Genomic DNA, 24,331 nt, shown 5'->3' with positions numbered 1-24,331 from the left:
TGCGAAATTTAGAAGGAATAATCATATGTAAATATTAAACAGTTGGATAATGATCTCTATCTTTACTAAACAAAAATATTGATTTGTTGAAAATACCATGCCAAGACTGAAACCTAACATAACTTAAATGCTAAAAAAATCAAATTATTTGGGATAACTATTTTAAGATCCATTTTCAGACTGCACTAACGCTTAAATATACTAACAATTATAATTAAACGTATAAGATTGAATACATATCTTCCTTTTGGCTTTACATTTTTAATTTCTATAAAAAAAAATGGAGGAATTACATTCGGCTGCTGTCAACTAAAAGACTGAAACATGTAATTCAAATCCTTCGTTAAAAAATCTATAACTAGTTATCAACATAGTGACAAATAAATAGTTTGGGTTCGGTTCAGCAGAGTAAAAAATTCGTGATTCGGATATAATTCAAGAATGATTCCGTACAATAAAGAAGCAAAAAAAAAAATCATAAAAAACCCCACACAAAAAAATTCTAAAAAAAAAAATTCACGTTTTTCTCGTGAATAATTCGTGACTCGCATTTTATTCACGAATAAAACGTATTATACGTTTTTTCTTTTGCATTTTATTCTGAGAGTTCAGTTCAAAAAGATAAAAAAATTTAATAAAACACAAATTATATGGTTGCTGACACATACATTCTTCCCAAGCCCCATGAATAATTGAAGTCCAAGACCCTTATTTAATTATTTGATACATAAATTATAATAGAAAGTTGCAACAGAAAATCAGGATTCTTACACAAGAAACCAGAGCCGAGATTTTTATTTTTACCCAAAAAATAAATAATTTTATTATAAATAACCACGTTTTTCGAAAAATTTTATTTCTACCCAAATCACATATATTCTATGCGGTCCGAAATTTTTTTTTTTTGATTTAAAAATTCGGACCGCCTAAAATATTTGCGGTCCGAATTTTTTTTTTTGCTTTTTTCAAATGACGTAGGCAATTTTGGAGTGATAATATCTCACGATCTGTTTAGAGATTTTGGATGAAACTTCACAGTCTTGTTCTACGATGTCAAAACTACGTGTCGGTCAATTTTCATGAATTTTGAAGATGTTTTCCTATGTTAACCAGGGATGCAAAGTTGGACTCAGAAGCACTCCTTTAGCAGTTCGGGCAATTTTTGAGTGATGATATCTCACGATCTGTTCAGAGATTTTAAATAAAACTTCACAGCCTTGTTCTACGATGTCAAGACTACATGTCGGTCAATTTTCATGAATTTTGAAGATGGTTTCCTATGTTAACCAGGGATGCAAAGTTTGACTCAGAAGCACTCCTTTAGCAGTTCAGGGAATTTTTGAGTGATGATATCTCACGATCTGTTCAGAGATTTTAAATAAAACTTCACAGACTTATTCTACGATATCAAAACTACATGTCGGTCAATTTTCATGAATTTTGAAGATGGTTTCCTATGTTAACCAGGGATGCAAAGTTGGACTCAGAAGCACTTCTTTGGCAGTTCGGGCAATTTTTGAGTGATGATATTTCACGATCTGTTCAGAGATTTTAAATAACACTTCACAGACTTGTTCTACGATGTCAAGAATACATTTTGGTCAATTTTCATGAATTTTGAAGATGGTTTCCTATGTTAACCAGGGATGCAAAGTTGGACTCAGAAACACTCCTTTAGCAGTTCGGGCAATTTTTGAGTGATGATATCTCACGATCTGTTCAGAGATTTTAAATAAAACTTCACAGAATTATTCTACGATATCAAAACTACATGTCGGTCAATTTTCATGAATTTTGAAGATGGTTTCCTATGTTAACCAGGGATGCAAAGTTGGACTCAGAAGCACTCCTTTAGCAGTTCGGGCAATTTTTGAGTGATGATATCTCACGATCTGTTCAGAGATTTTAAATAAAACTTCACAGACTTATTCTACGATATCAAAACTACATGTCGGTCAATTTTCATGAATTTTGAAGATGGTTTCCTATGTTAACCAGGGATGCAAAGTTGGACTCAGAAGCACTCCTTTGGCAGTTCGGGCAATTTTTGAGTGATGATATCTCACGATCTGTTCAGAGATTTTAAATAACACTTCACAGACTTATTCTACCATGTCAAGACTACATTTCGGTCAATTTTCATGAATTTTGAAGATGGTTTCCTATGTTAACCAAGGATGCAAATTTGGACTCAGAAGCACTCCTTTAGCAGTTCGGGTAATTTTTGAGTGATGATATCTCACGATCTGTTCAGAGATTTTAAATAAAACTTTACAGACTTGTTCTACGATGTCAAGAATACATGTCGGTCAATTTTTATGAATTTTGAAGATGGTTTCCTATGTTAACCAGGGATGCAAAGTTGGACTCAGAAGCACTCCTTTAGCAGTTCGGGCAATTTTTGAGTGATGATATCTCACGATATGTACAGAGATTTTAAATAAAAATAAACAGACTTGTTCTACGATGTCAATAATATATGTCAGTCAATTTTCATGAATTTTGAAGATGGTTTCCTATGTTAACCAGGGATGCAAATTTAGACTTAGAAGCACTCCTTTAGCAGTTCGGGCAATTTTTGAGTGATGATATCTAATGATCTGTTAAGAGATTTTAAATAAAACTTTACAGACTTGTTCTACGATGTCAAGACCGACAGGAAAGCAACTAGGAAAAACAATCCAAAAATATTTTGTTATGCAAATTTCACCAAATACATGAAAATAAGACCCGGTATATCTAATACTTGCAACAAATAAACCAACATTTGTTCTATATATATTTCCAAACAGCAAAGATTTTGAGTAGCCCACAATGAAGATCTGTATCCAATTGAATTCTGACAGCTTTGCCAGACCGTGATAACTGATAAGATATTCCAAAAATCAATTGAATAAAAAGGTATTAGCTTGCTTAATGAAAAATGTTTATGTGCAATTCACAGACACATTAACCAAATGAAAAAAAAAAATCTAGTGAATCAATTGAGAAAACCCAGAAACAAACTGGAGTTTTGTTGAAAGTACAAAATGCAGGATTTAGTTTGCAACTACAAAATACCATGAAACTTTATAACTGCACATATGAAAGGAGAATAAATTAAGAACTTGGAGGTCTTCGGGAAGGTACTCATGTTTTCATGTAGTCTTCGCATCGTAGAACAAGTCTGTGAAGTTTTATTTAAAATCTCTGAACAGATCGTGAGATATCATATCTCAAAAATTGCCCGAACTGCTAAAAGAGTGCTTCTGAGTCCAACTTTGCATCTCTAGTTAACATAGGAAAATATCTTCAAAATTCATGAAAATTGACCGACATGTAGTCTTGATATCGTAGAACAAGACTATGAAGTTTCATCCAAAATCTCTAAACAGATCGTGAGATATTATCACTCAAAAATTTGCCTATGTCATTTGATAAAAGCAAAAAAAAAAAAAAAAAAATTTCGGACCGCAAATATTCTAGGCGGTCCGAATTTTTAAATCCAAAAAAAAAAAAAAAAAATTCGGACCGCATTTATTCTATAAGGTCCGAATTTTTAATTCGGGGCGCACATAATATATGCGGTTTGGGTAGAAATAAATTTTTTCAAAAAACGTGATTATTTATAATAAAATTATTTATTTTTTGGGTAAAAATAAAAATCTCGGAAACCAGACCCACAGAACAGTTGTTATTGATTTAGCAAAAAGAGAAAATTTGTAAGCCATCAAATGTGAGTATGTGACAATAAAGCGCCTTTATGGTTTTCTAAATTGTTCGGCTTATTTAATGTTAATCCAATTAAATTTATTTCGGATATAACGGTGCGTTTCGATTTAAAATTGTGATAATTTGATCTTCAATTTAGAGTTCCGCGTCAATAATTAAAATAAAATAAGCCCAATAAACTGAAATATTAGTAAATATTATGTTAATGTTATAATATGAGTTAGGCTATCGTGCTTCATGAAGTAAATGACATGTTTTACTTTACGCTCATATTTTGTGATTTTAAAGTTTAAATTGCCGATCCAAACTGTTTAACTTGATCACTATATTAAATTGTGCAAGAAGACCAAATTTAACATTTAAAAAAAAATTACTATCTATTTAGAATGTTTAAAATCATTGTTTTTTTTACGGTCCAAAATTTTCTGAAAAACAACGATTTAGAAAATTATGTGAAATAGTAAAAAAATTTCCAAAAAAAATGTAAATGTTTCTAAACACATTTCAATATGAAGATCATTTTGAACGGTTCAGATTGGCTGTTTAAATTTTAAAATCGCAAAATATAAGTGTGAAGTAAAACTCACATTTTACTTCATGAAGCACGATAACCCAACTCATTATAATATCATACATATTAATTCATAAGTTATTAACTTACTACTTATATTATTAATTACAACTTAAAATTTCATACTGATTTAGTTTAATCGAACTAACAAAATTAAAATTTGATTTATTTGGTTCAGTTTTTGTATTTTGGTTGATCAAATTATCAGATCAGCTTGGATCTATCTATGCAAACCGAATCAAACGCTGATTGGACAAATTTAGTTCTGTTTGAACTAATAACCGACCAATTGATTTCTCTCATATTAAAAGCTTGTAGTGTTAGTCTTGATTTAAACATCCAAGTTTGCTAGAAATCAAACTTTATTTCTGTAATATGGTTGTATTATTTTAGTCGGGTATAATAATTAATTGATCAACACCATTCTGTACAAAATTCACAATTCATATGCTTTCTTTTCTTCCTTTCACGCAACATTTCTACGATGCAAACTAAGACAATTTCCAAGTTTACATATAAATATTTTATTAAATCCACTTAACTATATCATTTTTTTTATATATATAAATGCTTGATAGAGACTATTAAGTACGAAATTATATAAATGTATTTACATCAAAATCTTATTCAATTATACACAAAATATGCTACTTTCTTGTCATTTCTCCCAACATAAATCTATAGTCTATTGCACTAGTTCCTCTATAAAACTAAAACCATATCATCATTTCCTTGATAATCTTAGATGCGAGTAGTGTCAAATAGGGCTGTCAAAAAAGCTCGCGGCTCGTGGCTCGCTCGTGGCTCGCCTCTAGCTCGCTCGGTAGTGGACCGAGCTGTTAATGAGCCAGCTCGGCTCAGGCTCGGGCCAAAATAAATGAGCGACTTTCAAAATTGCTGTTTTTCTGTTTATTAAGCATTTTTGAAAATTGTTGTTTTGCTGTGAACAGTAAAAAACAGTAAAATTTTCTGGACCATTAGATCAGCGACTTTCAAAATTGCTTAATAAATAGTAAAAAAATTCCAAAAAATATAAAATTTGGTCTCCAAGCACATTTCAATATGGAGAACAAGATGAACGGTTCGGATCGACGTTTTGAACTTAAAAATCGCAAAATATGAGCGTGAAGTAAAATAGTCGCTTTACTTCGCAACTCACCGTAGCCCATCTCTATTATATTATATATACATATACATATATTATATTATATATACATATACATATATTATATTATATATACCTATACATATACATATACATATACATATACATATATTATATAATATTAATTTTTCTTACGGTCATAAAAAATCCGGCATGAAAAATGTTGATCCGGATTATTTGTAGCAGTCTTTCGAATAAATCAAATTATATAGTATTCCATCTATTTTTTTAAAAATATATTAAATATTTGTAATACTTCAATACAAAAAATAAATAAATTATAAATAAAAACTGAAAAAAAAAATTTCCTAAAAAAAAAAAAAATCCTAAATCCGGAAAAAAAATTTCCGGAGTTAGAACCGAGTTTCCGGAAAAAAAATTTCCGGGTTTAGAGTTTAATTCCGGAAAAAAAATTTCCGGAATGGGTAGATTTCGAAAAAACCAACCGATTCGGATATTTTTTTAAATTTAATATAAAATTTGGATATTAATAAAAAATTCGGCCGCTTTCCTCTTGCAATTGATCCCAAACTTGTTGACTATGTACAATAACACATCAAATGCAAAGTAATTTATGTGTTTTACTATGTGCTTTTAAGTAAAACTAACCATTTTAATGTTCACCTACTATTTCGGTGAATACGAATCATTTCTATGATTCCATCTAGAGACGAAATCAAACTTTCGAACAACAAGAGTACATATGAGATCAGTCATATAAAAAATTTCGAACTATAAAGATCAATTACATACAAATTTTATGCAAAAAAATGAAAAATCAATTTTACATATCATAATATTTTTCGCTAAATTATATAAAAAATTAAACATAAATACAAAAAATTTAAAACTAAATAGAATCAATTGACACCGTTAAATCTCGTTAGATCCGTCTCTGATTTCATCATCTTAAAAAATGCATCTACTTTTCAAATTTGTCAAGTCCATGTTGACGGCTCAAATAGTTTAGTTCAGATATCAATTGCTGTTTTTACGTTTAGACTTGAAAGACAAAACAAAATTGAAAATTGTTTGATACAACTTAGACTCGAAACTCCTTGGTAGCTTCTACCAAATTTTTCAAAAAAAAAAAAAAAAAAAACTAAAGACTCCAAACAACAAATGCTCTTCTCCTCACAAAATATGATATTGCATTACAAGTCTATAAAATATTTAATGGTTAATGTGGGCCTCAAGCTCAACATTATTTATCACGCACTCCTTTTTAGACTCGCTTACTCATTTAACCTATCCATCATTTTATTTTCATGCCTAGCTACCTGGCAGATTCCTCCTCATCACATGCATAAAAGTACAAAAATAAAATTATTTCTATTGCATGCTGACAAAATCGTTACACTTGCAGGTTTGTCTATTATTGAATCATATTCAAAATAAATTAAAAAATAATTATAATTGTTTTAGAAAAAATATTAATAGTTCACACACATAACATATCCTTCCTGGTGGACGAATTTTGGAGCGAATTTATTCTGACACTAGCCAACTGACCTCAAAAAAAATATTAGTTTATCCCTTCATAATTTTGTTCTAATAAAAATAAATAAATGAATGTTTTTTGGGCTTAGATGACAATCTCTGGCCACATATAGCAATTTATTTTTATTTGATGAACCTGCCAATAACCGGTCTACCACGTTGACCGTCACAATACCTCACTGCAACTAGGTCCCACTAGGTACTTTCTCTTTTCCGTCTTTCACGTTTCAATCAATGATGAATCATTGCATTTAAGCTATGTTTGCCCTTTTGCGCGCCGCGCCTTTACTCGTCAGTAAAAGAGAGAGAGAGAGAGGGAGCACGCAACGAGCACACAAAAACGAAGTATCAAGAGAAATCGAGAAAGGTAGCGATGGAGAATTCTGAAATTTCAAATACAGTTTTGAATTGCATAAGCCTCTCTGAACCAGATGTCGAGAAATCTGTCGTGCTTCTCAAACAGGTTGCTATTTATCTTTTTTTTTTTTTAATTATTGTTATTTTTTTCGATTATTTTTTAAATATAGTCATGAACTTTTGATGCATGTTTGATGCGTCCTTATGCTGGCAATAGTTTCAAATATCTGGTTGAAAATAGAAAAAAATTTAAATTAATGATTCGCCTTTATTCATAATAAGAGGGGGAAACAATAGGTTTTATTGATTGGAATTTTGGTGGCAGGAAATACGAGGAGAAAACATGATTGTCATAGCGTTAAATTAAGATAAACAGCACGAAATTCAGAATATTATAACATTTACAATGTAATTGGCTGTTGAAATTGAGCTCAGATTGCTAAATAGTTCAAATTTGTAGAATTTTCACTGGTACCACATATGCTGTCCTACACGTACCTGTATTAGCTATTCTGTGATATGTTTGTCATGGGTAAAAACTGAAAACTTGGTGTATCAATACACATGTTTGTTTCTGATTATGACTAAAATGAATTATGAGTTATTCTGTGTGCATGTTTTATCAAAAACTTTAACACTTGTTCTAGAATGCGAATAGTCTAAAAGGTGGATTACATCCAAGATAAATCGAGAATTTTCTCAAACTAAGAATTTAGGCATGTTTGAATTTTCTCTTCACAAATCTGAGTCTCCTCTCTTGTTCCAGGCATGTTTGGATTCAGGTTTTTTCTATGTAGTAGACCATGGGATAAGCCAAGAATTTATGGACGAGGTTTTTCTCCAAAGTAAGAAGTTTTTTGACCTCCCAATAAAAGAGAAAATGAAGGTTTTACGAAATGAGAAAAATCGTGGATACACCCCCCTCTTGGATGAGATTCTAGACCCAGATAACCAAGTCCATGGTAAGTGTTGTTGTTTCTTTGCTTCTTTTCCATCTTTTTTGTTGGCTTAATTTGGTATTTTATTGCATATATGAGAATACCTAGATGCAATTTTTGTTTTGAATTGAACAATAATTGCACCATTTACAGGTATATTGAGGCTCAATTTGACCACTTAACTTTTCTCTGGCTGGTTTGGTGCTGAATTGTGCTGTAACTATTAATTGTATTTCTCTGGCTGGTTTGGTGCTGAATTTTGCTGTAACAGTTAATTGTAAACTAAGTAGTGCTCTGTATGCTGAAGATAATAACATTGACATAATCCATTCATTTGAATGCATTTATAGAAAAACTTAAATTAATATGATGGGTGTTTGATCGGGTGTCAGTCACTTGTGGTGTGTGGGGGGGGGGGGGGGGGGGGGGGGGGGGGGTTCAGATTAATTTCCAACCGGTATGGAGGTCAAATTTGATTATTCATTCAAAATTGCAACATTCATGTCTGTTTGGTCACATATTGAATTTAGGTTCTCTTTTGTTGTTTCCCAACTCAATAAATAGTCTTAATCTTTTTATTGTGTTTATTTTTTAACAAAAAAAAAAGCATAAAGTCTATCAGGGTAAAAGGGTCACTTTAGGTTGGGTTGGCCTACTGCCTGGTCAAGGTGCTCCAACCTGGACCAATTCTATTAACCCATTGCGCATTCTTTTACAGGTTTTTAGAAAATCTATATTTCTGGCATTTTTCAACTTTGAGTTTCTTATGGTATTTAGTAAACTGTAAAGTTTTCTACGGTATATATGTAAAAGGCCCCCTTATTAATATTACATATCTGTTTTTCTGACTAATAGGGGACTACAAAGAAGGATATTACATTGGTATAGAGGTTCCAGAAGACGATCCACAAGCAAATAAACCATTTTATGGGCCAAATCAGTGGCCTTCTGATGGTAAATTTATCAATTTAATGGGAATATTACCATATTTTATTTCTATTTAACGTTAACTTTGTAACAGAAACCACCAATTAGCTGTATTCCAGAAAGCACGAGGATATTGGTTTGCAAAATATACCTGTTTTGGATTCATGAGTGAAATCTAACAACATAACCCACTTAACTATAAATGTTTTTTTAATCATTGACTAGTTTGTCGCTTCATAATTTTTTAATAGCTCATTGTTTTTCTCATTTGACAAGAATTTATGTTAAAATTGCGCAGATATTAGTAAATGAATAAGAACATACAAGAATAAAAGAATGAGTAACCTTGAAATTGGGATGGGATAATTTCACAGGGGAATAAGAAATAACAATTCTTCTAATGACAACCAAGCACCAAGGCAAAAAAATAAGTTCATTACTTCATATGCATGTTGTAAGACATACAAGGGGTTTACCTATCAAATTTGAGGTAATCTCTCTGATGATGGCCCCAAAGACCCTTATTTTCACAAGTGGGGGTGTAGATTACATCCAAAATATTTTGCTACAGATTTAACTTCTTTTTGGCGTGAATGGATCCTAACCCTTTAAGTTGGTAGACTGAATGGTGGTTAAAATGCACGTTGGTTCAAAATTTGTATTTGATTCTTAGCAAGTTGATGTTCTTTGGAGTATCATACTAAAAATGTTTGTTAATTTTCTCAACGTTTGTCTCAAGAGTCTGTTGCAAATTCTATATAGTTATGTGCACATTTGATTGCATGTGTGCTATGTGTTGTGCATGCATTTTGTTGTTGTGAAATGGTACTCTAGTTGAAAACAAATTTTAAAGAAATGATATAGATCCTACTTCAGTTAATATTTTCTTCTTCTCTGTTTTGTAAATTTAGATATCTTACCACGATGGCGGGAGGTCATGGAGCGTTATCACAATGAAGCACTGTATGTCTTCTTCTTCTTCTTCATTTTTTAAGCAAGAAGTTTCTTTTGCTCCTACAAAATTATAAAATGTATCTATACTCTTGCTGCTGTACAAAACAAGTGATACTCCTGGCCGTAATCAAGCATACACCATAAGCTCCTCTAGTTCCTCAATCAATACAAAATTACCCTTTCGATTTCCAAAATTTTGTAAAGGCATGCATTGTCTTTCTCACTTTGTGGGGTTGTACATGATACTGAGTTTTTATTTTCCTCTAATAGTTTTCCTTAAAAACATGCATAACAGGAGAGTTGCAAAGGAGGTAGCTAGAATTATAGCATTGGCACTTGATCTGCCATCTGATTTTTTTGATAGACCTGAAATGCTTGTGGAACCTATTGCGACACTTCGACTTCTCCATTACGAAGGTGTTGCAACAATTGAGTTTTATTCATTAATTTTATTTTATTTCTCTAATTAACAGTATTATTGTCAAATGTTCCTTTAAAGGAACAATTTTGGACATTTCCTAAGCTCTTCACACTTGATATTTGGCAGTTAAAATGTCTGCAATGCATGTATATAAGGGAGAGATTAGACTTTTTTTTTTTACGAATTATCAAATTCTGAAAAATTCTGGCATGCTCAAGGAATATTATTGCAGTTAGTTGAAGCTGAATTTTGACTATGGGTTCACACAATTGAGGGCTGATTGGGGCAAATTGGGCTAAATTTAAAGCTTATACATAATTTGTGGTAAGTTTAATTTATGGTAAGTTGTTCCCTACTCGATTTTAGTTTTATATCTTGATTGCTCCTTTCGGGAATCATACCACTTATGACTACATGCCACTGTAATCCTGTAACAAATATACCACAGTACATAATCAAAATTACTTTTTTTTATCTTAGCAGCTAGAGCTTCTGACCCCTCAAAAGGTTTGTATGGAGCTGGGGCCCACTCAGATTATGGCTTGATAACGCTTTTGGCTACTGACAATGTCGTAGGTCTTCAAGTAAGTGATCTAAAGAAAAAGCTAATGATATAAGAATGGAAAATCAATTGATTTTGTGTCAGCATTTTATTTTAACTTCCTTTCATTTGGTTCTGACAGATATGCAAGGACAGAAATGCTATACCTCAAGTTTGGGAATATGTTGCACCACTAAGACGGTTAGTTTTATGCTTTATTGTTTGCTAGAATATTACTGATGTATTATAGGTGCTGGTACTGCTACTTTTTAATACTGATCTCGATAGAGCTCAAAAGTGTACTGAGCTTACATTTGAGAAAAAGTTGCACAAAAATGGTTAAGTGGGGCAAAATCCCTGGTCAAATATGATACCAGTTTGCCAGAACTATGTTATGATACTTAGAAAATTTAAGACCTTTTTGGTTTTTATCAAGTTGTATATTTAAATGTTTAAAAATTTGGTATTATTGCAGTGGATTTATTGTTAATTTAGGAGACATGCTTGAAAGATGGAGCAACTGCATCTTCAGGTTGGAGAAACTTCATTTTATATTAATGTTTCCTTTTTGTAAAAAATTATAAAAGAGAACAATATTTTTTGCCGAATTAACTTGTCTAATGTGGTTCTCTTTGCAGGTCAACCTTGCATCGAGTAGTTTTAGATGGAAAGGAACGATATTCAGTAAGTAACTTTGTTATATATATATATATATATATATTTTTTTTTTTGAATCCCATTCCTTAAACAGCATAAAAAGGTTGTACAGTGTAGAGTTCACTGCTCCTATGCCAAGTTCAATTTTAACCAACTTGTGCTATGTAAAAATAACTTCATAAGAATCATTGGATAAGTAATATTTAAATTTAGTATTTTCTGGCATTTTGCTTGCTTTCATTTGAGAAATCCCATTGTAGTTTCTCAAACCTTTAGAAAATCAAACATTATGCAGGGTTAACCAGCCCTTGAGGGCAACAGTAAATTGCACAACTGACTGCAGTCAATGTTTATGAGAATTGCTAAATTATAAAATTACCTTAAAAATCATTTAATAAACCCAACCTGTGGTTTCCAAGATAAACTTAGATTTTTAAATTCAGTTTTCTTTGTAAGAAAGTGAAAGATGGGGCTGATTTTCTATTTAAGATAATATGGGCTAAATTGTAATTTTCTTTCATAAAGGATTTCATAATATTGAAAAAGGTAAGGTGATCAAGCTCTTTCTACATTCTTCATGTTGACCAAATATAATGAAGAGTTTTTTTTTATTGAAACAGATAGCATATTTTGTGGAGCCGAGTCATGAATGTATAGTTGAGTGCTTACCAACTTGCATGTCGGAATCAAATCCTCCAAAGTAATTTTTTTACTTATGCTTATTATTTAAATTTGCTCAGAATCGATATGGTCTGAGTGTTCTGGTAATCATTTCCATATCTCAACAATAAGACCAACTTTCAGGTATTCTAGTTTTCAGGCACTACTGAAATCTTTAAATATAAATGCTCATGAGTAGTTGGTATTATACAACTTTTTTTTTTTTATGGTTGTCGGCAATTGCCGACAACAAATATATTGATAGAAAAAATATTTACAAAGGTATTATGCAACTATTATTCGCATTATGCTGAAACCTCCAATCTCTTTATTTTTACACTTGACTTCCCATACTGCTTAGTGCTAAACCATTACAATCAGCTCACTCCCTACCCAAATTCGCTTGTGCAGACCCAAAATCCCAATTCAACAAATCCAAATTAAACAAATCTTGTGATTTGTCTAAATTAAGATAAGATTGTCTGATACATACTTTGTATACCTCAAAATCAGGTTTCCTCCAGTAACATGTGCAGCATACCTGAGCCAGCGCTACATGGATACACATGCTGATCTGAGTTCATACCAAAACCACACTAAGGTTGGTAGTGATTGATCAGCAAGAGCTCCTTTTAAAGCAGTAGCTTTTCAAAGTGGAAGTGAATATTGTATTAGATATAATTTACTATAGTTGCCTATCATGAATTCCTGTCTGTCAGTTTTTTGTTTAATTAATTTCCCAGAGTTTAAAGTTATATTAGTGTGTAATTATCTAAATAAATATGTTATCAAGCTTGTACCAGTAGTATTGCAGAGCTAGAAAATTTTTATATACCAAGAGAAGTCTATACAGCAAAATAATTTTAGGATACCTTCTAAGACCTTGTGATAACAAATCAGACCATTAAACTTTTGCTACTGTATTTTGATAAAAGAGGGAAGCTAAGTCTCTGATTCGTCTAAAGATTGGCAACCGTATGAGTGTCAATGAAGGCTTGATGAAGGGGACTGTTTTTTTATTTATTTATTTATTGTAATTATTACCATTTTTATTTCGTTTATTTGGCATGGGAGATATGAACGGTGCAAGCTCACCTGATTTTGGTCGTCTCTCGTCGGCTCTCCTGGTGATTGGAAATTTTTAATCTATTTGGGTTTCTTAAATAAATAACAACACTTAAATGTTCGAGCTAGGAGCCTAGGAGTATATATTTTGACTTGCTTTCATTTCATTTTCCGTTATTTTTGTTTTTTAAAGCCTTGTTAGTGATGTAAAAAGGTCACGTTACGATATAATCAAACATGTCACGATACTGCATAGATGTCAATCACATGCCGTGATCACCTTTCTATGAAAAATAACACAACTGATCTGAATTCGTATCACCTAAGGTAACAGAATATTTCTGTTTGGATCTGGACCATCCAATGAAAAACCCGCACAACTATTAAGCAGCTTCGTGCGTCCACCTTGGACTGAATTGGTACAGATTCTGATCGGACGGTCATGATCCGAACAGAAATATTTTGTTACCTCAGAGGATAAGGATTTGAACTGATCTAATCACGGCATATTACAAAACGATGTTCCCTAGCGAAGTTTACTCGGCACAATTTGGGTGTTCTTTATTATAATGAATGCCATTTTAGTTTTTTCTCATAAGCTGTTTGTAAATAGAGTTGTATTTATACTAGCTGCGCGAGTTTATAAATACTTTTGTTATCAATACAATTGTCAGGGGCACTTTGCCCTCTGAACTTCAAAAAAAGTCTCTACAAACTGATTTTCCTTGTCCTATGAAAAATTTAGCCAACAAATCCACAACTTATCTAATCTCATCTATGTACAAGCGAAGTACAAGTACAAAAAACTAAACCAACTACCCTACAAACCCATCCTTTTGGGTCGGATGTATGTCCCGCCCCGTTTCAATTTTGCCCCTGGCATGGCAACTTGTTGCTGTTGCCTCTCCCTCTTCTCCTTTTCCTTCTCCTTAAATTTCTGGTCTGCTTCGGCTTGTTCTTTCCTAAGCGTCTCCATCTCTTCCTCCATGGCCGTCTTCTCTTCCTTTTGCCTCTTCCTGTGCTCAAGGAGAGACGTCTCTGAATCCTTCACCGAGAAAAACATGGGCCCCAGCTCAGCAAGCCACTGAGGCTCCACAGCTGTCACGCACTGCATGTACTCCTTTGTGGTGAGAATAAGTTCATGGTACACCACGTGATCTGGTGTGTACCCCAGGCCATACAACGCACTGCTTGGATGAAGATGACAGGGCATCCCATTTCGGCAATTGACATACTCACCTACACCCTTCAATCGAGCTGCATTGTGAAAATACGCACTACAGATTGCCTTGCGTACCACCTCCCAATCAAAACCACTGGTGGTGAGAGGTATCTTTAGGGTTTTCAGAATATCAAGCAGTTGTGACCTAACTTCACGTGCCTTGCGCAGTCCCTTCACATGCAAAAAGTGGTCGTTACACCAGTCTCCCCGATAACTGTTATTTTTCCATTGTAAGTAGACGTTCAATAAGGTTAGGTGATCAGATTCAGGCACGAAGAATTTCTCTCTGGCAGCATCACTCTCCTCAACACGATCCTTTGGCCTGAAGAAAACCGATGGAACTGAGAGCATGGAAACAATAGTTAGCACCTCATTGATGCACCCGAGTCTCTCTCCCATAAGAAGCATCTTTGCCAGAGTGGGGTCCAGAGGAAACTCAACCATCTTCCAGCCAATTTCGGTAAGTCCACCAACATTGTTAAGTGCACCTAGAACCCACAACTGATACATTGAGTTGAGTATATTCTCTTGTGGTGGTGGATCCATGAAGTCAAAATCTAACAAGTTCTCCACCTTGAGTGATTTCAACAAAAGCACCACATTCCCCAAATTAGTACGCTGGATCTCTGGAACAGGGTTTGGCAACATCTCGTTCTGATATGCTGACTCAGTAAACAGCCTATAACATGTGCCAGGCCCTGTACGGCCTGCTCGGCCAGCCCTTTGATCTGCTGCAGCACGACTACAAGGAAACACCTGCAATGCATCCATACCCATTCTAGGGTTATACACCTTCATCTTACCATAACCCGTATCGATCACATAAAATATGCCATCAACTGTTAGAGAGGTCTCGGCAATGTTTGTCGCGACTATGCATTTGCGGGCCCCCTCCTCTGCCTTTTGGAAAATCTTGGCCTGGAGGTCCGCAGGTAGTTGTGAGTAGATTGGCAAGATTGAGAGTTTTGGCACATTTTTTGTGGTAGATGAGATGAGGTGTTCCATTCGCTCAGCTAGGGCATAGCATGTGGCTTCAATTTCTTCTTGGCCTGTCATGAAGATTAATATATCGCCAGGAGGAGATGTTATGTGGATGGCCATGGCTTGTTTCACTGCAGCTTCCACATAGTCTTCGCATGGTGTTTTGCTGTACATGATGCTAACAGGGAAGGTACGGCCAGGTATTTGAAATATAGGTACACTGCATATTCAACGAAAAAAGTTCAAAAGGGTGTTCAATTGTCAATCTTAAAAGGAAGTTAATACAGAAAAAAATAAAATAATGCCTTGTTATTGTACATCACTAATGCACTATAGCTATGGATAATATGTCATTCTAGTCAGATCAGGGACTGGCATATTGCAGCTGGTACTAATAACAATATCAATTGGTCTTCCTTTTTCTAAATTACTATTTTACTATTACTTTCCTTGCTAGAGTGGAAAAGGACAGTGAGTAGCAGGATTTACAAACAAAAGTTTAATTGAAAAGAACAATCGTCTCCCTGTGCTGATAATTTACTACAGAGATGGAAGACATTTGGGTCTTTTCAATTAGAGTCCTTGTAAAATTGATTGAACAATGGTTGGCATCTTTGTAAAGTAAATGCATAGATTGTGGAATTATAAATTCTTTTGAAAGTGAAAGCTTTTTGTTGGTTGGCCAAAAATGTGCTATATCGAAACAAGGCTAGCAGGGGGATGCACAGTATTATTTCTGTGATGAAAATGATAATAATCTAATGTCGAATTAGGATCAACTAAGACAGAAATCCTGGGATAATATGGCAATGGGTGCAGATATACAATTGTACATCACTCGATACTGTTCAGGATTTATGACAATTGGTATATTCTCAAACTACTGGCAGGAGAATTTGTTATGCTGTACTGTGCCATTTGTAATGTTTCAGGTTGAAGCACAACAGAGCATGCTTCCAAAATGGATTTCCTAAACCAGCCAGTTCGATTGCTGCTTTATTATCTCATTAACCCATGCTTGGAATGCTGAAATTAGGTGAGAAATGGAAAGAATTCTTAAATTAACCTTTTGCCAGCCAATGTTACATTGATTCCAGGACAGGGTTTTGGGGGTGGGGGGACAGAATGCTGGTACAGACTTGATACAAGACAGAGTGAAGGACATGATAACCCTCATGCTGATCACTTGGTGAAGATACTAGTTTGGAAAATGGAGAGCGTAAATCAGCTTGGCATTTGTTTGCTGATATTTTATACAAGTTGAATGGATATTTTGTAATAATACGGCTGACAGCTGTTGCTGCTTTTAGATAGTGTTTAGTCTTTGAAAGCTACAACCTGAGAAGAAAACATCAGTGAAGCTGGACAAGATACTTCTCAGGCACTACACTTATTTCTCTGAGACTGCATAATATAGTTCATCTCATTGAGTAGAGGTGTTGTTATATAGTTTCATGACTGCGGTTAATATGCCCGGGTGATTCTTTGTTTGGGAGGTGGTTGTTTTTGTATACAAGTAGGTGCAAAAATATGTTTCAATTAAAAGGACACAGGTGTATGTACTAATGTTCAAAGAAAAAAAAGGTTATGGCTAAAGCATTATTGGCACCTCTTTTTCCTTCAATACAGAGGTAATAATTTTCCAAATTTTGTTTTACAATGCAGTGGTGGTATGGTAAAAGAAACAAAAGTACCTTCCAAAAAAGTTGGAAAATTTCTGAGCATTTAGAGTAGCAGACGTAACAATGAGCTTGAAATCACGCCGCCTCGCAACCACTTTCTTCAATATTCCAAATAAAACATCCGTGTTCAATGATCTCTCATGTGCCTCATCCATAATTATTACCCTATCAAAAATAAACAAGGTCAACAATAATATGATAATTCTAATAAATCAGTAATAAACTAGTAATAAAATAATATGCATCGACTCTCAATTAAAAAGCATACCGGTACTTGTCCAGATCAGCATCTTTCAATGTTTCACGTAGAAGAACTCCATCAGTCATATACTGCCCAATAAAAGGTTGAAAAAAATATATCCCAATAGATTCTGTTAATAATGTTGTGTTGTTGATATTTGTAACATTGGATTCTTAAGATCAGTTGAAGTTGATTTTCATCAAAGTTTATCATAAAGAAACAAAAAAAAAAAGGAATCACCTTAATGATAGTATTTGGACCAGTTACATCCTCAAAACGAATAGCATACCCAACTTTGTGACCCAGATCTGTCTCCATCTCTTCGCTTACACGCTTGGCCACACTCATGGCAGCCACACGCCTTGGCTGTGTACATCCCACAATCCCAGTAGCTGTATACCCATCTTCGTGTAGATACTAAATCAGAAGTGCATGTACAAATTAGCCGGTTCAAACATTAATTAAAAAGATATTGGTGATACAGCAGAAGGGATTAGTTGAGACAAATTGTGTTTATTTGTATAAAAACCATCTTATTTATTTGAATATGCACCACTAAAATTGATAAGAAAACAGAACTTCAAGATAAATATAACTTTTTCATGAATTTTATTAAAAAAATAAGTGTTGAAAACAGGAGCCTTTTGTGTAAAACAAAATAATGAGATCATTTTGCAAATGCCACAAGAAGAAACAAACCTGTGTTAATTGAGTCGTCTTCCCTGAACCAGTTTCACCAACTACCACCACAACCTGATTTTCACGAACAACCTACACAACCATATTCAAGTTAAGTCAAGTTCAAACCAAAATGGTAGGCAAATTCATGAAGAAGAAGAACAAAATATCAAGGGCAAACCTGTAATAAGTCATCTCGAACTGAGAATATGGGAAGGTATTGCCTTTGCTGAGATAATGATTTTGACATGGCAAAATCACTTACAGCTTCACCTTTTTCTTTCATGTGCTGAGCAAATTTTGCTTCCTCTTTAAAATCAACCTCACCTTCATCCCCGACCTTTGCTGTATCAGCGTCAATCTTTGAATATGAAAAGACAGAATGTCAAAATTACACATATTTCAAACTCGAAAATATTTTCTAATGGAAAACTGTACTATGTTACCTCTTAGCATAATGCCTCTACAATGGCTAACTGAAAACACAACTTTTAAAGGATGCGTGGATGACTGTGCCAGTGCATGTGTTTCTTTATTAAAATCTGCTTGACACCTTACATCACATTTTATTCAACTACAATTGCGTGAAATCTCAACATGCTAATTGCAATTGCAATTACTGTACCAAGTAGTACTACCAGTGGCACAGAAAAATCCAGTTTCATCTCAGTTGTAGGTCTGTATGATCTCGAACAAAAAACATAGATAAATGGGAAGCCCAAATATGAGGAGATTGGAGGTTGCATGCAACTGCAGTTACCTGCTTTTCTGACTTCTCGACACCCAAGATATCACCAAGCTTGGAGCCGGCGAGCTCCCAGAATCGCTGGCGTGATTTGTTCATACTTTGTTTCTCATGTATCTCTCTCACAAGTACTGAGCCTTTTCTCGCTATAATAGCCATATCAGATGTTGGATCTTTGACAGGCATGACTGGCTCCGCCTGCTTCGTGAACACCACACGCCCATCCAAGAATGGTGGCTTAGTATCTGCATTTGACAAATTGATTATCCGAGTTAGTACATCCTTTTTCAAAGAAACTAATGGGTGGTGACATGGATCCCACCGATCAAAACATAGAAAGTAACAAGTACCGTGAACAAGAAGGATGAGTTTGCGCTCATCTTCATCATCAAATTCTGTCTGAACCTCAGTGCCTCGGACAGCTCCTGACCGGAGTAGTTGGCGATCCTCCCACTGAGCATTGTCTTGTGTTAGCTGTGAAATTTTCTTGCTCTGTGCCAGCGTCATAAGGCTCCCGTCTCTCCTTGTCTGTAATGTACCCAATGTATAGAATTGTCAATTCATGACAGAAAACCAAACAGGGGAAATACTAAAGGCATAAAACATGCATACTTAGGGTTAGGCACCTTCACAATTACATTAGCCTTAATAAAAGGTCCTCGCATGTCGTATTTGTGCATAGGCATATTCAGGATATTGACAAGACAATAATATATATATATATATATATATATATATATAGAGAGAGAGAGAGAGAGAGATAGGCTAATGAGCTTTCGGTAGCATATGGGCCGAAATACACACGGTCCAAATTTGAAATTTCAAAATTCAAAAAGTCGATCTGAACCGTTCATCTTGTTCTCCGTATTAATATGTGCTTGGAGACCAAATTTTACATTTTTCTGAATTTTTTTACTATTTATTAAGCCACTTTGAAAATCGCTAATCCAACGGTTTCACTGTTTTGTTAAGCCACCATTGGATCAGCAATTTTCAAAGTGGCTTAATAAATAGTAAAAAAATTCAGAAAAATGTAAAATTTGGTCTCCAAGCACATTAATATGGAGAACAAGATGAACGGTTTAGATCGACTTTTTGAATTTTGAAATTTCAAATTTGGACCGTGTATTTTGGCCCATATGCTACCGAAAGCACATTAGCCTATCTCTCTCTCTCTATATATATATATAGATAGAGAGAGAGAGAGAGAGAGAGACCAGTTTCTTTGCCAGCTCAGCCTCTTTCTTCTGATAAGAGCTCTCATCTGCGTACATGGAGCTTTCTCTATCATACATTGTGCTATGCTCTTCTCTGTCATACCTATAGATCAAACAAATAATACAGACAAACATTAATGAACAAATACTGGGGAGAACAGAAAACATCACCGTCCAAACATTCATGTACTCGCACTGTCACTATATAACAAAACATGAGATCAATATTGCATACCATGCGCGGTCAGCACTGTAATCCATCTCCTGCATCATTTCCTCTGTGATTTCATCATTCCTATCGGAACTTGAAGGGCTTCTATCAGCCTCTGCTGCCTGATTCAATAAACAATCATATGGACGTTAGTGCCAAGAAAGTTAAAGCAGAAGGTGATTTATTTCTCTCATTTTCGAAAAAAAAATTGTACCTTAGAACCTGTTGCAGATGAAAAACTTAGTTGATGGGATCTCCCACTGGGGCGCAAACTTGAAGAACCTTTTGAAGCACCAGAAGCCCGTATAGGTGCTGGAGAAGGAGTAACACTATCCCATGGGGATGCTGCCAATTCCACAACAGTATTTTGTTATGACCAAATTTGTCCAGAAATAAACAACAACCCAAGCGAATATAAAATATATTTCTTATTTATTTATTTAAGACAAGTGAAAAGGAAAATAACTACAAATCCTACAGTTTCTTGTTCTTTTTATTGGAAATATAACTGATGAAGGGGTTAAGGGAAGCTGGCACCAAGATATCCCAATTGTATTACACTGTCTAAATTACGAATGAAATGAGAGTAAGCAAATATCAAATGAACCAAACTTATAATCCCCACCTCCTCATTTGAGCTGCTCCAAAAGCCTCAAAAATTAATACCATCAATCAATCATAAAATAAATGAAAATAGTATTAATAAGTGGGACAACAAGTTATCTTTTCCAGGGCCACAACCAATGCATACTGCCAAAATAAAATAAAAGGAAATAAAAGGAAAAGAGCACTTACGCGTACCACGAGGGGTGCGACCACCAAGCCAAGGGGAGACCAAGCGAGCGTCTGGGGATGCTGCAGCCAGCAATGGGGATGGAGACGGATTTGAACTATGATGCCTTCTAGATGAAGAGGGACGGCTGTCTCTGTAGTCATCCCTCCGTGGCGTGTCGTCCCATTCCCACCTCCCGTCATCCCATTCTGACCTACCTGCATATAAAAGACCATATCGCTAAATGCTGTCTTTTCATGGTACACATGTATGGGGTTCTAAAACTCGATACTAATACTATGCCATTGAAAGGAGAGGTAGATTCAATTTATCATTAAATATTAATAACAATAAAAAAGAGAGATATATACGTACTGTGTGTTCTTGATGAATGGTCATGGCGGCTACGCTTGCTAGAATATGCAACAGAGAGAGATCTCTCACGATCCCGTTCGTCACGTCTATTGTAGGAAGCTCTGTCACTATGATTGCCGTCTCTTCTACTTCGGTGGTCGTAACCGTCTGGGCTACGGCTCTGGTGTCTCGAAGAACTTCTTCTTGGAGTTGATGACTTCAAAAATGTTATGAGCGTAAATTTAATTTGCATTAAAGCCTCCACTCTTACTGGAAGAACGGTCCGGTTAAGGCATAGACCAGTGGAGAGGAATATACCAGTATCACCTCGTATATGGATGCTTGGTATATAAGTTTAGAAAAAGACATGTTTATAACAAAGTAAATTTTAAAAAAAGTGAGTACCTCTTTCCTGTAGGAATCATCATCATATCTTGAACGCGGGGTATAGCCATGTTCATCTTCACGTGTTACAGTAGATTCTGTAGATATAACAATTTTTGCTTATTTGAAATACTAATGAAATACAAAATTATGAAGGTACCAGAAGTGGCTGATGAGCTCTATAATAGTCAGATACCAAATCAATCGTTTTTTCCTTCTCTTCTACTCATATTTTATATGAAATTTTTCTTTCTCTTCTTAACAAGCTTCCATTCAACCAGACTTGATAACCTAAAATGAGATTTTTTAAAGACAAATAGCTCACCTGAATGTAAGTTGGTGCTACGGTACCGTCGGGATGTATGACCTCGGTCGCCAGGAGGTAAGCTCTTGTCCACTTCAAATGACGTAGTTTTATCATCATCTTCAATAGAAGTTACAGCTGAGATCGTCCGATCAGCAGGAGATCTAAATACACCATTAGTTTCTCTCTTTTTGGTTGCCAAGACATCCAAACCTTCCACAAGATAAATATCCAAGAATTAATTCTCTAAAAAAGATTTGGATTTTCGTGCACTGGGTACCAACACAAAAAATCAGTATTAAATTGGATTTCCGATTTCAATTCTGTGAAAAACAACAGTGACCGGAATGGTTAATAACAAATTACATCAGTTTAGGCAATTTGATCAGTAACAAACCAACACATGCCAAACGATACCTAATTGAAAACTAAGGCTTCTATTACCCACAACTGTTGACTCAAACTAAAAGTCATAGCAATAAGAAATGGATGTACCTAGAATTGATTTACTTTCAGGAGGTCGATACAGGACTCTCTCCTTGTCAGGCAAAGAAAGACCTCCGCTTGATTCAGACTCAGGCTCCAAAGTATCAGTTATCATATTCATATCCATAGCCTTTGGTTCTCCCTATTTTATCAGAAACAGGTATAAAAAAAATCAATATAAGAAAAAAGTGAGACATTATCAGAAATATATTATAGATTTCTTCGTACACTGTAGAATCAATTTGAGAAAAATTTGCTTCTCACCTCCATTCCTGTATTGAAGTTGAAGGTATAATGCGAGAAACGATTCCGCCGAAACGAAATTATGCTGCTGCCCTCGTCGCTGAAGGGGAAGTCGCGGCTGAAGGGGAAGAATAAGAGGCGGAGAAAGAGTTAAGTGGGGGCCGAGTCGCCTAGAGCTTCAGCTCCTTCGCCTTCGATTCGCTTCGCTTAGGTTTTAGTTTCTTCCTGCTTTCTCCGGTTCTCTCCAGTTCGGAAGGGACGGTCCGAAGGAAATATTACCAAAGAAATGAAATAAAGGAAAGTGTCGGCTACCTATGGATGCGCTTTAAGATCGTGCTGTATTAAAAGAACGGTTTGGATATGGATTGGTAATTGATCGTGCGGTACCGAAAGTGATCCGAATTTCTATTTTCAGAGGCTTACTCTCAAATATTGAGCGCAGATTCTCACCGTCATATTACTTTGGACTACTTTCCTGATTTGTATTTTTTGTTTTAAATTTAAAGGGGAATTTCACGTATACCCCTCAAAAACATCAAATTACATATTTTCCCATCTAAAATTTAAAATTACATATTCTCCCTTTAAACTTCAAAAACTTAAATATTTACTCATTTATTGTCTTTTATGAGTACAACTAGGGTGTTCTTAAGTTCACCAAACTAAAACCCATCGAATTGGCTTCAAACGATGAATCTGAACCATTGAAATCCGCCTACTTTACGAGTGATGCGTCTACATGTAAAAAATTAATTTTGCATAGAGTCAAGTGGTAAAAAAATATTCAAAAAATGAATGCATTAAAATTAATTTATTAGCCTTCTAATTTTGACCGCTTGATTTTATACTAAATTAATTCGAATGTTTAATTTTTTACATGTCGATGAGTTTCAACGGTTCGGATTCGTCATTTGAAACCAATTTGACGGGTTTTAAACTTGAGTTCACCAAGGGGCTTGGTGAACTTAAGAACACCCTAGTTCTACTCGTCTTTTATATTAAAACACATTCTAAATTTATAAAATATCTATTTTATCCTTTTATTAAAAAAAAAAAAAAAAGCATAAAACGCCCATTGAGCTCTAATTTGAATCTACCGTCCAATTGTTATGGATAAATTTGATTTTTTTTTTATGACTTACATAATTTATCATGAAAACTAAGTAACATACTCGTATCAAATAAGTCAGATATCTTCAAACATTTCTTAAATATCACATGTATTGCATCATGACTGATTTGAAATAAGTTTATCCTTCAATCAAACAACTTAAAATCTCTAACAGTGTAATTTTAATGAATTTATAAAAACTACTAATTGAATTTCAAATTAACTCAAATATC

The 24,331-nt window shown here is 34.4% G+C and overlaps 2 protein-coding genes and 1 long non-coding RNA gene across 5 annotated transcripts; 2 read left to right on the top strand and 1 right to left on the bottom strand.

The window, feature by feature from the left end:
* Positions 1-7,205: 7,205 nt before the first annotated feature.
* On the top strand, positions 7,206-13,336 carry LOC144559163 (azadirone synthase LFS-like). Of its 2 annotated transcripts, none has more exons than XM_078308145.1 (11): positions 7,206-7,410; positions 8,071-8,266; positions 9,098-9,196; positions 10,081-10,132; positions 10,419-10,540; positions 11,028-11,128; positions 11,228-11,286; positions 11,561-11,617; positions 11,724-11,769; positions 12,363-12,442; positions 12,916-13,336. In XM_078308145.1, exons 1-11 carry the CDS (start codon positions 7,321-7,323, stop codon positions 13,016-13,018), a joined length of 1,005 nt encoding a protein of 334 aa, XP_078164271.1. In that variant the 5' UTR covers positions 7,206-7,320; the 3' UTR covers positions 13,019-13,336. The 2 variants fall into 2 exon arrangements, with proteins under 2 accessions (XP_078164271.1, XP_078164269.1); XM_078308143.1 differs by having other exon boundaries at positions 11,025-11,128.
* On the top strand, positions 12,470-12,718 carry LOC144559164 (uncharacterized). Its single transcript, XR_013513096.1, has 2 exons — positions 12,470-12,604; positions 12,685-12,718. It is a non-coding gene; the product is annotated as an uncharacterized LOC144559164 (long non-coding RNA).
* A 746-nt stretch (positions 13,337-14,082) lies between the features above and the next one.
* Positions 14,083-23,259, bottom strand: EMB3011 (RNA helicase family protein). Of its 2 annotated transcripts, none has more exons than XM_078307892.1 (17): positions 23,009-23,259; positions 22,754-22,886; positions 22,280-22,471; positions 21,976-22,052; positions 21,592-21,787; positions 21,240-21,434; positions 20,659-20,789; positions 20,469-20,566; positions 20,234-20,336; positions 19,367-19,544; positions 19,032-19,261; positions 18,453-18,632; positions 18,293-18,364; positions 17,834-18,010; positions 17,621-17,682; positions 17,365-17,517; positions 14,083-15,890 (listed from the first exon to the last, which is right to left on the bottom strand). In XM_078307892.1, exons 1-17 carry the CDS (start codon positions 23,012-23,014, stop codon positions 14,288-14,290), a joined length of 3,786 nt encoding a protein of 1,261 aa, XP_078164018.1. In that variant the 5' UTR covers positions 23,015-23,259; the 3' UTR covers positions 14,083-14,287. The 2 variants fall into 2 exon arrangements, with proteins under 2 accessions (XP_078164018.1, XP_078164019.1); XM_078307893.1 differs by having other exon boundaries at positions 21,246-21,434; positions 23,009-23,246.
* Positions 23,260-24,331: the final 1,072 nt, after the last annotated feature.

This window comes from Carex rostrata, chromosome 9 (genome assembly GCF_964058835.1).
Source record: "Carex rostrata chromosome 9, lpCarRost1.2, whole genome shotgun sequence".
In the NCBI taxonomy this organism is placed as follows: Eukaryota; Viridiplantae; Streptophyta; class Magnoliopsida; order Poales; family Cyperaceae; genus Carex; species Carex rostrata.
This window is presented reverse-complemented; position numbering and strand designations above follow the sequence as displayed.